Source organism: Gymnogyps californianus, chromosome 2 (assembly GCF_018139145.2).
Source record: "Gymnogyps californianus isolate 813 chromosome 2, ASM1813914v2, whole genome shotgun sequence".
Taxonomy (NCBI): Eukaryota; Metazoa; Chordata; class Aves; order Accipitriformes; family Cathartidae; genus Gymnogyps; species Gymnogyps californianus.
Genome location: NC_059472.1, coordinates 155,982,624 through 155,997,371, shown reverse-complemented (window position 1 = coordinate 155,997,371; position 14,748 = coordinate 155,982,624). Strand labels below are relative to the sequence as shown.

The following is a 14,748-nucleotide window of genomic DNA, read 5'->3' as shown; positions in this document are numbered from 1 at the left end:
GCTGATCACACCAAGCTGTGTGGTGCGGTCGACACGCTGGAGGGAAGGGATGCCATCCAGAGGGGCCTTGACAGGCTTGAGAGGTGGGCCTGTGCAAACCTCATGAAGTTCAACAAGGCCAAGTGCAAGGTCCTGCACATGGGTCGGGGCAATCCCAAGCACAAATAGAGGCTGGGCAATGAGTGGATTGAGAGCAGCCCTGAGGAGAAAGACTTGGGGGTGTTGGTTGACAAGAAGCTCAACATGACCCAGCAATACGCGTTTGCAGCCCAGAAAGCCAACTGTATCCTGGGCTGCATCAAAAGCAGCGTAACCAGCAGGTCGAGGGAGGTGATTGTCCCCCTCTACTCTGCTCTCGTGAGACCCCACTTGGAGTACTGCGTTCAGCTCTGGGGCCCCCGACATAAGAAGGACATGGACCTGTTGGAACGAGTCCAGAGGAGGGCCACGAAGATGATCAGAGGGCTGGAGCAGCTCTCCTATGAAGACAGGCTGAGAGAGTTGGGGTTGTTCAGCCTGGAGAAGAGAAGGCTTTGGGGAGACCTTACAGCAGCCTTCCAGTACCTAAAGGGGGCCTACAAGAAGGCCGGAGAGGGACTTTTTACAAGGGCATGTAGTGATAGGACAAGGGGTAATGGCTTTAAACTGAAAGAGGGTAGATTTAGAGTAGATGTAAGGAAGAAGTTCTTTACTGTGAGGGTGGTGAGGCACTGGAGCAGGTTGCCCAGAGAGGTTGTGGATGCCCCCTCCCTGGAAGTGTTCAAGGCCAGGTTGGATGGGGCTTTGAGCAACCTGGTCTAGTGGAAGGTGTCCCTGCCCATGGCAAGGGGGTTGGAACTAGATGATCTTTAAGGTCCCTTCCAACCCAAACCATTTTACGATTCTATGATTCTATGATTCTATTCTAATAGTATAATAAGTATGCATCCAAATGCGCACACTTTGTTTTCAGTTTGTGACAACCATCATTTGCTATTAGTTAATGCCCTAAATTGAGAATAGTGAATGTGTTTACATTTTATGTGCCACCATGGAATAATTATGAAATATTTATTATATGGCACTTATTCTACATAAATATATGTTGTATTTACAGGACAGAGCAGAAAACAACAGAGGGGGCTGTGACATGAAAGTCCTGCAATGACATTCAAAATAGTAGAAATATTCCTAGCACCTTTTAGGGCACTTTATCCAATAGGGTGCAGAGGAGCTAAGTGTATCTGCATGATGGTTGGTTTGCAAGTTTTGGGGTAAATGATCCAATAAGACCAGAGTGGATGTATTTTATTTGCACACTGAAATTCTATTGGCAAAAATGCTGCAAAGACAGTTTATATTTTTGTCACACTGTAAAAAGCAACTAACGACCCATGGAGAATTTGGGAAAATGTCCTGTTTACATTCCGTTCTATTTATATCGTCTGTTTTTGCATACAAAGCAGGTCTTTGTTTCTGCAGGGTTTGTCAGCATCTGCTAGTTATTCCCCACCAGTAGCCATAGTCCCCTGTGACATCAAACTTCATTTCCACATGCAAAGAGTTTTACGATGTGTATACGTCAGGTACCTGGCGATTTTGTCTGTACAGGACATGGTGATGAGCTGCTCTCCCAGCAACACGCCATCCCACGTCTGAGCTGCGTTATGACACCGAACGGGTATGGTTCCTTCTCCAGACTCAATCTTTGTTCGGAGGTGCCCACGGTATTTTCTCACTATGTGCCTGCTGCTGTTCACTGGGCAAAATAAACACAAGAATGGCAATAATTAAATGTTTTTAGAAAGAACCTGAGAGGCTGTGTTGATGCCATAGCTTGGATTTGCAGAACCACCTGTGGAGGTCCTTTAAATTGGATGCAAAATTAGATGAGATTACAGTCCAAGAAAGCAGCACAGTGGAGAAAAGTATGTGCTCCCTAGCATGGTTGTCTTTTCACATCAATCAAAACTTTCACACAGCACACGCTGAGCTCATGTTCCTGTTCCCATTCCCTTATATATTTAAAAAGAACAAAGGTGCTCTGTTTTTTAAAGAAGCAGTACAATTTCTTGTTTTTAACCAATGCTTACAGGATTGAGCTGTGTTAGGGGAATATTTGGAAAACTTCGGTTCAATGAGTATCATCAAAGACTCACCTGTGTGACGCAGTCCAGTCCAATACTCTAGTGTGATATTCAGTGGCGTTTTCTGAATAATTTCAGAACTGAGGTTTTGGTTTGTTATTACAAAATTTCACTGAAAATTCTCAAAAGCTGAAGTTTTATACTCTGGATCAAAAGCAAATCAAAACTTGCTAGTTATTCATTGCTTGCTTAAATTCCCTCTGTAGTCTCCCTAAAGTGAGGTACCCTCCTGTCTTATGTCATACCAATATCTTTTATACAATTGCCATTCGTCACTTCAGTGATATTATATGTTTGAGTGCAAGGCAGCTGCCTTTGGGGAGGTGCAGGGCAAGCAGCTAATGCACTTGTCCTGCACCACAATGAACTTAACCGAGTCTTGCAGATATGCAGTAACTGCAGAAGATAATTACTTTTCTAAAGTACTTCACCTTCATTTTTATGAAAAGAGAAAAACTGAAGTTCATTATCAAAATCACTCTAACCCTCTTTATACTGCTACTTTACCCCTGGGTATTTTGGTTGTAAAAGAATAGCAAGGAACAGTAAGGAAATCCTCTGGGTCTGCTCACTGTCTTACCCTCGGAGGGTTTCACTGGAGGACGCCTTCTCCATGAAGCAGACCTTTCACAGTCTCCCTCTAGCCCAAAGGAAAATAACGAAAGACAGTACATGATGGCCTTGGCTTTCAATGAAAAGGAGTGCTGCTTCTACAGACATGACGCTTTTGTCCATATTTCCAACTGTCCTGTGTATTTTTCCATGGCCTGCCCCTCAGCTGAACCAGAAGGCTTCTGCTTGTGAAGGTGATGCTCCTCAGCCCTCAGCAGGCTACGGGGCTGCCTGGGTTCCTGTCACTGAGTAACACCGGGGTGTCGCAGGTTGTGGGGCTGATCGAACCTCTGGCTGCAAGCAGCTGGCTCTGTGCACGCTCCCCAGCCACCCGCTCTGTCCCTCTGTCATTTTTTACCGTCTTTGCTTTGTATGACTGTTTTCTGTGCTGCGAGCTCTGGTGGAAGCAATTGATTGACTTCTTTGCCTGCTGCCAGTGGATGGTTTACAAAAAGGGAATGGGAAAATAAATCGCTTCAGCCCATTGGGATTAGCGGAGGTAGCGAACACGTGTAGAACAGCAGAGGAGTCAGCTGTGACCTGCCAGCAGATGGGCGGCTGAGCCCCCACCAATCATTCCTTCGCTTCCTTCCTGCTTTTTTAAAATTTAAGATGGGAATGTGTGTGCCAGCAGCGGGCTGGACCAGGTATCAGTTGGATTGACTGGCCATGGTCGAAACCAATTCCAACCCAAAACCAGGCTCCATCAGATCCAAAATGTTTGCAAATACTGTAGAGTTTGTTTGTGCTGCTTCGGGAACGGAGTTCGGGGGACAGCAGTTATTGCACTGCCGTCCCCATCAGCAGCGGTGTCCCAGTGGGGGATGTGGGGGGTCCTTGTGCCCAGTTGTCACAGAGCACCTCACAAACTGAGACACTGCAGTAACCACCAGACTTGGAGTATTGTGGTTTCTCAAACTTCAGTTCTGAGGGAAACTGGGAAGAGCCAACGGACAAATAAAAAATTCGATAAGCAAAAATGCCGAATTCTCAGAAATGTCTCAGATTCCTCTCCCCTCAAATTGCTGGGCTCTGCCAACGCTGTCGGAAAACCATTTTCATGGCCATATGTGCTGATCCCATGTACATCCCTCTTGTCTGGGATGCCTCCTGCAGTATTGTTCAGAGGATGCTCTTTGGATGGGATTAGCTATCTGGGAACTGATCCATATTTTTCTTGGGACTCTGTGGAGAAACTTGTTTTTTAAAAACTTCAAGCAGTAGTGAGCAGCGTTTTTTATTATTAAACAACAGAGTCGTGGGGAAGGTACCATGAAATTTGGACGACAAAAGGAGAAAGTGATCACTTCTGCTTAGCAAACACATCTCACTGAGCAACAGCAAGAAATGTATAGCAAAACCACTTTGCCTTAGTCTGCACACACTGAGAACTGATGGCACGGCAGAGCTAGACCTCTGCCAGGGAAGCAATGAAGAGTGACTCAAGAGACTATTGCTGTTTCGGCTGGTAGAAAGTTTGACTTTAAGCAAATCAGTTCTCTTTTCCTAAGCTTTCCCACAGGTATAATGAAGATAATGATGCTGCCTTCTTCTGCAAATTCATTTAAAGGTACTGCTCAAAAACTGTTTATGAAAAACAGATGCTATCCTTTCAATAAAGATCTACCACAGGAGTCCACCTGCCGGAAATCCCCCAGGACAAAATGAATTTTTAGTGTTTCTTTCTCCATCTTCTTTTTTTAGAAGAATATTTTCTCTTGCTACACCTTTCTCTCCCCATTTCCCATCTCTCTCTACATTCCTCTTGCTTTCTCAGCTCCCACCCTGACTCTCCTCTGCAGGCGCATTGGTCTCCTAGATTACTCTCTTTTTCAGGCAGTTCACCACGTTGATACGCCTACATTTTGCATACATGCAAAGGGACATGTAACTGCTAGGGAATTTTAGTGACTGCATGACAAGATGAGCAGCCCATCATTTATGTGACTTTGATTTCACTGTGTAAATATTACCTAGTGAGGGGCAAAGCATCCCACAATGTGCTGACAGAGATAAGGAGCCAGTTCAGGGGAAGAAAAAGCAGCAGCCCTTCAAACAAGTGTTGAGCACTTGGGGAATTTAAAGCATAGGCCAACAGTTTGTGGGGAGAGGGATCCGAAACATTTCTATGAGTCTGGGGAGTTTGCTCATTTGATTTTTTATTTGTCTATTTGATCTGAATTTCCCTCAGGACTGAAGGAAGTACAAAGACTGAAGTACTCCACATCTGGTTGTTATTGTAGCATCTCAGCCCTGGCTGCAAGTACCAGCAACTGAATAATAAAGTTTTTAAAAGCATTTAGGAAGTGTGTGCAAGTGCACAGATCGTCTCAGTTTCCAAATGCTCATATTAACTCAGCCCACGTCTCAAACTTTGCTCCCCGTAATGCGCGCTCTACCCAGGGTGCAGCCAAGCAGACAGCATTAGCTGATAGGATTCAGGCAGCTGTGGCCAGTGTACGCTCACCCTGGGATACACTTCCACAGCACTGATAAGGGGTTTTAACTTCTCAACTGCTATTAAATTCAACGGATAGGGTGTGACTAAAACCCTGTGCTGTACTGCCTGTCTCAGGCTGCTCACATTACTGGGATAGCTGGCACACATGCTCCAAAAGATGATCTGTAACATTTATATAAAATACTAATAACCCAAAGCTCTGAATACTTTCAGACTGACAATGATTAAATAAATCCAGATCCGCAATTGGAACACACTTAGTTCTTTTTTAGCATGTCATTAAGTAGTGCAGGAAGATACAAATATTGAACAAAGAAAAAGACGAGGCTCTGCGTGTTTTGCACTGAAGCTGCAGGCCGACTCTAGCACATAAGCTGCTTGCCAGCAGTAAAAAATGCAGTCCACTTGCTGGCACAGCCTGCTATGGATCATTTTAAAGCAGTCTTAGAAATATATTTATTTATGCAACTTAAAGTCACAAACTACAGCCTACTGCTGTTCTGCTGTTCAGTATGATCAAAGCATCAGTGACTATGAGCATTTCTGATCTTTGCTGTGCTGGTTCTCCAACTGCTTAATCTCAACTAATTGCAGGGGAGAAGGCGTCTGAGGATGCCACTTCAACCAGAACAAAATGTCAATTCAAACCGGAATTGGAAAGGACAAATTTAAAAATCATTTGGAGTGGATTTATGATGTGTGCTACACACAGATGTGGAAATTACTCCTGAGAGTTCCTAAGATAAAAAGGTGCTGGATTATTAATTATTGGATTATAAATTTACACAGGTGCCTTGTATTTAAAATCAGTGAAACCCACTGATTTCAAGGCTCGCCCCTTATTTTCATATTTTCTCCAGGACCAGTTCTGGCTCAAATGGTAATGAAAAAAGCCACTCCATATTTATTATTTCGCTGAAGAGTGAAGAGGAAATGGACGGTGATTAAACAGAATCACACGAGTAAGGCTGTGTCTGAAATTTTGCATGACTGCCTCAGAGGTTCATTTTCTATTTCCCTGCTTCAGTGGAGGCTGTTCTCTCCTCATGAAGGAAGAAATAAAACAGCCTATCTTGCATTTTTTCAGTGCTGGACCCTCCATTCGTCAGCATGGTTTATAAAGCTTCCTTAGAGCGGTTTGAAACAAAGGGGTGGAAAGAGAAGTGTTAACATCTAACTGCCTTTGTATTTTGACGGTTATTAGAGATGCACTTTCCTCAAGCAGATGCTGAATAAATGTACAACATTACTATTTCTGGAAGTGTTGAAGTGAGCATCATGGCACACTGAATGCTTTGGATGTGTCTCCTTTGCTGGGGAGAGTGGCTGGTCAGATATATCTCTGCTGCGCTGTGCTTTAGTGACCAGCAGAGAGCGAGGCTAAAATGCAATATGGGCCAGCTTTTGAAAGCGAGAAACTTTAGGGATATTCTGAAAGAAGTCTGGATTTAGGAAAAAAGAATAGGTCCCCTCACAACGTGCAAAGCTGAACTGTGGCTTCTGAGGGTAGGATTCATCACACCAAGGGCTAGGCAGGTAAAAGCAGTGGTCTTGTCTGAGGGTCTATAGAGCTGCCTCTGTGGCGAGTGCAGTGATGCATCCTTCCCAGGAGGGAGCACAAGCACCTGGCTTGCACGGGTTAAAAGTATGTTGAGATGAATCCCTTAAAATGACATTTAAATATAGGCCAGGCCACCTATTGCATCTGAACGGACCCCCAGGGGAGATCTGCTCACTCCCAGAGCCACGTAGCACCTACCACGTTGTGGCAGAGTTCAGTTCAGATCTGGGGTTTGGACCGTATCATTAAGCCCTATATACAAATATAAATACTGAATATATACTTTATTTGAGAATGTTACAAAACCTGGGACACCTGTAATTTGTGGAACTGAAATTAACATTTGAAATCGAACTTCTTTACCTTTTCACTCCTCCCTGCATCTTTGCTGGCTGAAATCCTGGCTTTGAACAGCAATCAGGTATACCATGACCTGATAAAAGATGTTATCTTCAGTATGTTATTCTTTCTCCTCATCATTAATCTTCAAATAACATTTTTCAGTCTTTCTATTTCTTCCATAATTTTTCATCTGCCAATAGTTTCAAATGATGTACAGACAAGGTGTGAAAGCAAAGGCAATTTGCCCGTTCATAGGTTATCAATATGTGGCATTTAATCTAGAAGAAGAATCAGTGATGAGAAAAACTTGAAGTTTGAATCCAAAAGAACAGAAAGGAAATGACTGCATTATTTGTCCTTATCTGTTTTAAGTACATATTAATTAAATTACAATTTTTGGTTTGAGCTGTGGTGTTAGAGACAGTAACTTTAGGAAGGGTGTAAGAATGGTACTGCCATCATACTAAAGTTCATCACTGAGTGTTTTAATGAAAATTCTTCATTTTGGTCCATCAAAATGCCTCCGTATATGATCACTGAGGGGCAAAATTTCATCTGTTCAGGTGACATATCACTTTTGCAAAGACTTTATTATTTTTGTAGAATAATACGAAATGTGTTGAAAGCTCATCCTAGGGAGAGGTGCTAGAATACCTTTATAAAACTAACTGCTAGAGCAGAGAATGGCGCTCTAACACATGAAATCCACTTTGCCATCAGACTAACTTCTAAGTAAGCCCTGGTCTCTCAATAAGCTTTAATCCCTTGGGACAAAAAAAAAAAAAAAAAAAAAAAATCTGAGAAATAGATCAAAATATGTACCCTACAAGCTGGGTTTCTGTAATGCCTGTCTTTTTGAGAAACCCCTGGGAACAAAATGTAAATAACTAGTTAAAATTCTCTTTAAAATAATTTGTTGGCAACAAAGTCATGCACCGTTTCTTCTGAGAGTTATAAATAACTGTTCCAGGCAAGGAGGAATGAGAAGTACTGGGTCAGGCATGTGGGAGATCCTTCATGCCACCTACAAACCCAAGCTGCAGACTCCAGCCTGCTCTGGAGTAGAAATGCATTAGTATGTTGAAGCCAAAAGCACAAGATTTATCAGTGGAATTAAGATTCTGTGCATGTGGCAATCAAGGAAAGCACAACTCAAATACTTCAAGATTATTATTTTTAATTACTAATTGCTCCTCTCATCTAAAATCAGATGTGCAACACCGTTGCTTTGGAAGTGCAGCTGGTCCCGCAGAGCAAAGTCTAGAGACCTGGGAAAGGGCTGCGCTGGCTCTGTGAACTCCGTGACGGAGAAAAGTTCTGCCTCTGAAGCCTTCATGAGCCTTGTCACCAGTCACAGAGGCACATTAACTGGCCTCCAGCAATGACTAGCTCATCTTTGACAGTGTGGGGAGCTGCTGCTGGTGCCTGGGTCAGTGGCCGAGCAAAGCCAGGGCAGTGGCTGGAGGCTGCGTGTGGAGAGCAAGATGCCACATCAGCCAGAGGCCAGTAGGGACCTGTTGTTCACCTGTGTCCTAAGATATGCATCATTGTATCTTCCTCCTTTTTTTTTTTAAACAAAAAAATGTTTCCTCTTAAAGTTAGGCTTTATCTTTTAAATATACTTTGTGTGAAAAATTGTCAACATCACTGGAATTGCCTATTCGGTGACAATTCTCTCCTGCCATGTTTTAATCAAAAAGTTTACACAAACATAAAGGGAATGTGTTGTTCATCATAACCCTCTTTCTTTTATCAACAAAACATGCTGTTATTCATGTGGCTTTGGGATTTTTGTTGTTGTTTGGAAATTGAAATCTTCAAGAGTGATTTAAGAAAAATGTTGTGAAAGAAGTCAGCAAAATACGAAAATAGAAAAGGAACCCTGTGAGACAGACACAACAGAAATCTGTCAATAATATTGACAGATATTCAACCCCTCTGTGATTGGTATGAGCCTAGAGAGGCTGTGGTTCCTGCTGTACCACCATACATACCCTAGTTCAACTTCAGCTTCTGGAGCTGTAGATGGAAATTACAGAGTAAAGTCCTACGATCTCTGGCTGGAGAATTTCAGTCTAGATCATCAGGAAATGGTCCCCATTGGCCTTAAAAATCTATGGATTGTAATTACTGAATTATTCTGAATAATGATATAATAGAATGATATAATAGTGCTTAGAATATATAGTGCTTTCTATTTTAATAACCTACTCTAAGCATTAATTACCCTTCCTCAAAGTTGTGACAGCTGGATACCTTTTATTGCCATTTTACAAGTATGGAAATAGAAATGACCAGAGTAAGGTGAGTTGCTCAAGGCTAGCTAGAGAAGTATCAGCAGAGTCATGGTTAGGATTAAATTGTTTGTCACTTATGCAGCTGCCTTCAGATAAGACTCTAAGAAACTCCCCAGGAGTCTAAGGACTTTCAAAAGTCCCACAGAGATCTTAACTGGACTTGGAGTTGCCTGACAAGCTTTATAAAATTCAGCTCATGAACTTTACCTGTGACTCGCACTCAGTGGAAGGGTAAATTAGACCAAATTAGATCTGAGTGGGTGTAGTTTTTGCCCACAGGATTTTTCCCAACTATGTTTTGATCTGTTCCACGCAAAACATGTGCTGTAATTAGGCACATATTTCTAGCAGGGTATGGGATGTTGGGGTGGACCTGGGGCAGCCGTGTCCAGGAGCGTGCGGCCTCTTTGTTCCTGCTTCAGGGGACCTTGGAGAACCTCAGACATTATTATTCTTTCGGCTGGACAAATTCAGGGACAAACAGCTTTTCTTGGTGAAATTTTCTACTACTATTCTGAAAGCTTCTCAGCCATGGCCTTTTGCTGAGTAATGTAGCCTTTTTATCACATCTGAACATTGCATCTAAGTGCAGTGTTTTACAAAGCAGCAAAACCCATAACAAAGCAGAATCAATAAATACAGTGCAATTCCCTTTGGTGATTCAAGCATTCTGTTAAAATTAGGATCTGATTATAGCTGTGGAAACCTGTTTTCCTGAATCCTAACAAACACATTTTGCTTTACATGAAAGCTTTTCAAAGCTGTGGCCAATGCTGGCTTTGAGCAATCCATAGTTTCCAGCATATTCTTTCTTTTCCCAGATAGACACACACTGCACTGACACATCCTTCTAAAAAATCTTATTTTCTGCTTTAAAACTCCCCCCGAAACAACAAAACCCAAATAAGCAGAAGCAGCCAAGAATATCACAAGGAGAGGGAGTTGGGACATTTTCAATGCATTGTCAAAGCCAAAGAGTTTTCTCATGATGTACCAATTCTGACAAATTTTTATAACAGAGACTGAAGAAAGGGAGCTGTCTAGCTCAGCTGATAGTCAATTCACTGGAACCCTGATCCAGGACTTGGGAATACAGGTTCAAGTTCTTCTTTGAGTCTAAGTGGCCATGAATGAGAAAGCTCACCATGAACTAAGCATGGAAGGAAAGGAAGTAGGTTTTTTCTACCCATCGTTAGTGTGCTGCTGACCAGGAGACATGAAAAATACAGGATGCAATCCCACTTTCACACAATTATTTTATTTCAAAAATTTGCCTGACAGGTTTTGATTTCTTTCCAGCCAGTCAGTACTTCGAGACGTGAAGGTTGTCCATGAAGTGAAGTGGTTATTCACTAGTCAGCAAAACTCCACTAAACACCTAACTACCCAGCCTGCTGGAGATTAATAACAAATATGAAGCAATAGCAAACTTTTAAAGGTTGATTAATTGGCACTGAAAGCTTTAGGACTGCCAATGCAGCAAAACAAAAGCCTCTTTCAGAGGTGCATTCTGGGGTCAAGCATGATAATGCCAACAATAAAACCACGATTGCTTTCACAGTCTCACCACACTCTTTCTAAGCCTGCACATCACCAGTTTCTCTGTCAGGTTTAGGGGCTAGAGCTGACCCTAGGGATTGGCAAAAGTTTTAGCATGGCAGGCTATGTAGGGCATCAGACCTTCCCTTTGCATTAGCAAAAGCGATGGGATTTCCAGCAGCCAGAACACCCGGACCACGTATTTGCAGACCCTCTGGCACTGCTGCTCTGTCTGAGCAACGGGTCTATCTGAACATGGAGACACAACAGCTGCGGCTTCTGCAGCTTTTCGCTCAGGCTGCGTCAGAAGGGCTATAGGGTTCACAGCAAAGGGCTTGGGCCGGTCCCCTCCTCTGCTCCTTCTGGTCCCGCCGACATGAGTCTTTCCTCTCTCCTCCGTTCTCTGCCTTCCCTGCAGCCCTGGAGGAGCAGAAAGTGAGTAGGAGATGCTGAGGGAGGAAAAGTTTCTTGCAGCGCTGGAGATGGGTCGAACCAGTGCCTGCAGGTCCTGTGTGGGTGCTGTGCATTGGCAGAAGGAGAGGAGCTCCACTCATCCCAAAGCTTTCCAGAGTCCCCCCGCCCCTCACAGGCCTTATGTTGCTGTCTCTTGCCTATTCCCCCCATCAAAGCTGAACATCACAGGCCCCCTCCCCCACCAAACTTTCCCATCCTTACCATGGCCGTCCTGTCCCAGGGTCCCACTGATCCCTCTCAGCCACACTTCCTTCTCCTGAAGTCCCTTTGCCCACCTTCTCCAGAAGAAGGCGGCTCCCCCACAGTCCCAGCATGGACTTATGTTGGATGTTGGGGAGAAATCTTTGAACTGGCTACACACAGCACCACCTCCACACCTGGGAAGCCCTGAGCTAAATCAGACCGCTGCTCAGACCTGCGGTGCTCGGGGGGACAGAGGACCACTACACCTGGGCTGGGCTCTGCTGTCATCTTTGCCCATCCCGGCCAGGAGCACACTTCACTTCTGCTCCCAGCCACGGGTGATGTGTATGAGTGATGGAGAGAATTAACCAGAGGGGACAGTCCTGTGACTGTGCTTTCCCTACCAAGTTAACTCGAGTGAAACCAGCCACTCTGAAACAGCATTTCAGCAGCCTGGGAGGACTGAGTTAGAAAACAGGACACTTTTACATATAAAACCGATGACTGCTAACAGTCCTGAGCAGGGATATAAGCTCCTTGACAGACCAGCTTCCAGTTAACTGTAGAAAGTCTTTGCACTTCCTCTGTATTTACTTTGGTAAAGTGAGGCTGTGTCAGTGGCACAAGCAGGAAGGGGCCATCGCTTCAACAGGACTGGATCTCAAAGGAGGCTGACAGAGGGTGCTGTGCTCACACCCTGAACCCAAACCTTTTGGATCCATCCCAGTCCAGTCTTAATGAAGCGAAAGGACGATTCCTCCTCACCTTTTAATAACCAGTTTCCTAGCCCCTGAAGTAATCCAACAGCCTCACGCTGTGTGTGCAATTTCTGCAGCATCCTTTACATGACAAAGCAATCTGGGCTGACCACAATAATTCATCCAGTGCTAGGATTATTTCTCCCGAGGCAGTGTTCAGCACTACAGCCTACAGTGTTGCGTGCATTTTTTTTCTTTCGTGTTACTTCTGGGCATGGTCCTCTATGATAATTTTGTTCTGAGATCCCCCCAAGGTATTGTTCTGCTCAGTCATACGAAAAATAGGAAAATAATGCACCTTCATCCCAGTTCCACAGACAGGCCATTCATCAGCATAAAATCAACTTTACAACCTAGGAGGAAGCTGCTCCATGCACTGACTAGCTACGAATTTCCAATGTGGTCTCCCAAGCTGCAGCAGGCCAGCAGCCACAGCAGAGCGATATGGTATCTGGGAGCACTTGTACAATGGAAACAAATAATGGTGTCCAAGCCCAAGGGATGACCTATGGTTACCCTCGATTTTTGTAACAGGGGCAGTATACCAGTTAGGACCTGCATTTTCTTGTAGTTACAGATATCTAATTTCTTTTCTGATCACTGAGTTATTTAGATGGTTCTTGAAATGCTTTTTCCCTCTTATCATCTACGCACAAGAACAGAATTTGTCCACTTAAACAAAACATGGGATTGACGGAAGGCAGAGATTTTTTCCCCTGGCATGTCCAATAAAGTTCACCAAACCCAAAGCTTTTGGGAGGGATTTTAGCCCAGCTGGTGCCATAAACATCCTCATTGTATTTGCATCCTGATACCTGCCTGCAGGACCCTGAATGCAGAGCTCTGGGGTTGAGTCTCCTGACAGTTGCAGGGGATCATTTGTGTCCATCTCTTGGAGATGGACAGGCTCCTTAGATGGCCACTGTTTGAATCTGGCCCTCTCCAGCCACTCTGCTCAGGATAGGAATTTCAGGGACTCTGATGTGAGGATCATATGCTGATACTATCTGGGTCAGCCACATCTGAACACAGACTGCTGAGTTGTGGCATGAGCAGGGCAACCCTTTGAGGCAGCCCCAGATTTTGAGGTTAACAGAGAACATTTTATCTGAGAATGGGATGTAAAATCCAGCAGCCAGAGCCACAGGCAGGGAAAGCACAGAGTGAAAGCACACTTGAAGTAGAGAGCGCAAACTTGTCTTTCTGGGTACTCTTCAGTTCCCCAACTTCTCTGAAAACTGCAATGCACATCTTCTCCCCATCACATCACCTACCAAGGCAATGATCCAGCTCACGTGGTTGCAAGTGAATCCTGTTTAGATGAGAGCTCTGTCAAATGTGTGTGCATGAGAGCTTCAGCACAGCTGTAGGTTAATAGACAAGCAGGAGGAAGACCCCATGTGGAGCAGATGCAATGGTGTGTTTCAGACCTAAAGGGAGCGTGGGATAAAACAGGAGCCGGGCTATCAAGGAGTCAATGGTACAAGGCAATACAGCATGTTAGCAAGAGATAGAAAAGCAGCCCAGGGGAGAAAAATGGAGACAAGCCCTGGGGCAGATTCTGTTTGTCTCTTTGGCAATCCATGTAGTGAAAAAGAGAGAGCACATCTCTAGAAGAAAGATGGACAATGAGGTAAAATCCTTCCAGGGAAGGAGGAGTGGGGAAGTGGAGGATTTATTAGCTCAATTTTTTAAGCAATTCATTTTGCTTTTCAAGAGACTCTTAAAAAAAAAGCCAGTGAGTCAAGAAGCCCTAAATTAGCTAGGAAGACACTTTAATCAAGGGCTTGATTATTCTGTGGTTTGCCCTAGATTCAGGAGAAGGAGAAATATGCAACAAATACTACAGGGCTAGCTGCCCCCATGGCTCCACCTCATGAGCTGGAGTGTGCGTGCTGTAATGGGAAAACATCAGCCCCCCTTAAAACCTTCAGGAAACCCACATTAACTTGGTGCTGCGATACTGCCCTCAGGAGAAGTCAGAAATCCAGGCGTACCTTGCTTGGATGTACACAAAGGGAGAAGGTACCAGAAAAAGAGATGTTGTCCCAGGCTCCCTGACCTACAGCAGTGAACTGAAGCAGGGACAGAAGCTGAGTGTATGAAGGAGCAATAGGAGTTGTGAGGACACTGGGAACATGCTGTCTCTTCACCATATAGCTGTGCTACAACCTTGTGGGTGACCTTGGAAAATGATGAAGGGAAAAGTCTTGGGAAGGAGACTGGCTGGAGAGAATGAGCCAGGACAAACCCATAAAACCTCTCACAACTGTCTGAAACCCCTCTGGCATTTCCCAGCCTCCTGTTCCTGCAACACCACTGACCCTGGCTGGTCTCCTCTCCTGCTGTCACCCGGTCCTGCACCTCTCCCCTCAGCCTCCTCCTCTACTCTTTT

At 44.3% G+C, this 14,748-nt stretch overlaps 1 protein-coding gene across 1 annotated transcript in view; it reads right to left on the bottom strand.

Moving 5' to 3' along the window:
- Positions 1–14,748, bottom strand: part of ADARB2 (adenosine deaminase RNA specific B2 (inactive)) — a 119,993-nt gene that overhangs the window by 20,790 nt on the left and 84,455 nt on the right. Inside the window, exon 7 of the mRNA XM_050890934.1 lies at positions 1,570–1,738. Coding sequence (XP_050746891.1) covers positions 1,570–1,738 — 169 coding nt within the window. The remainder of the gene's footprint in view (positions 1–1,569; positions 1,739–14,748) is intronic.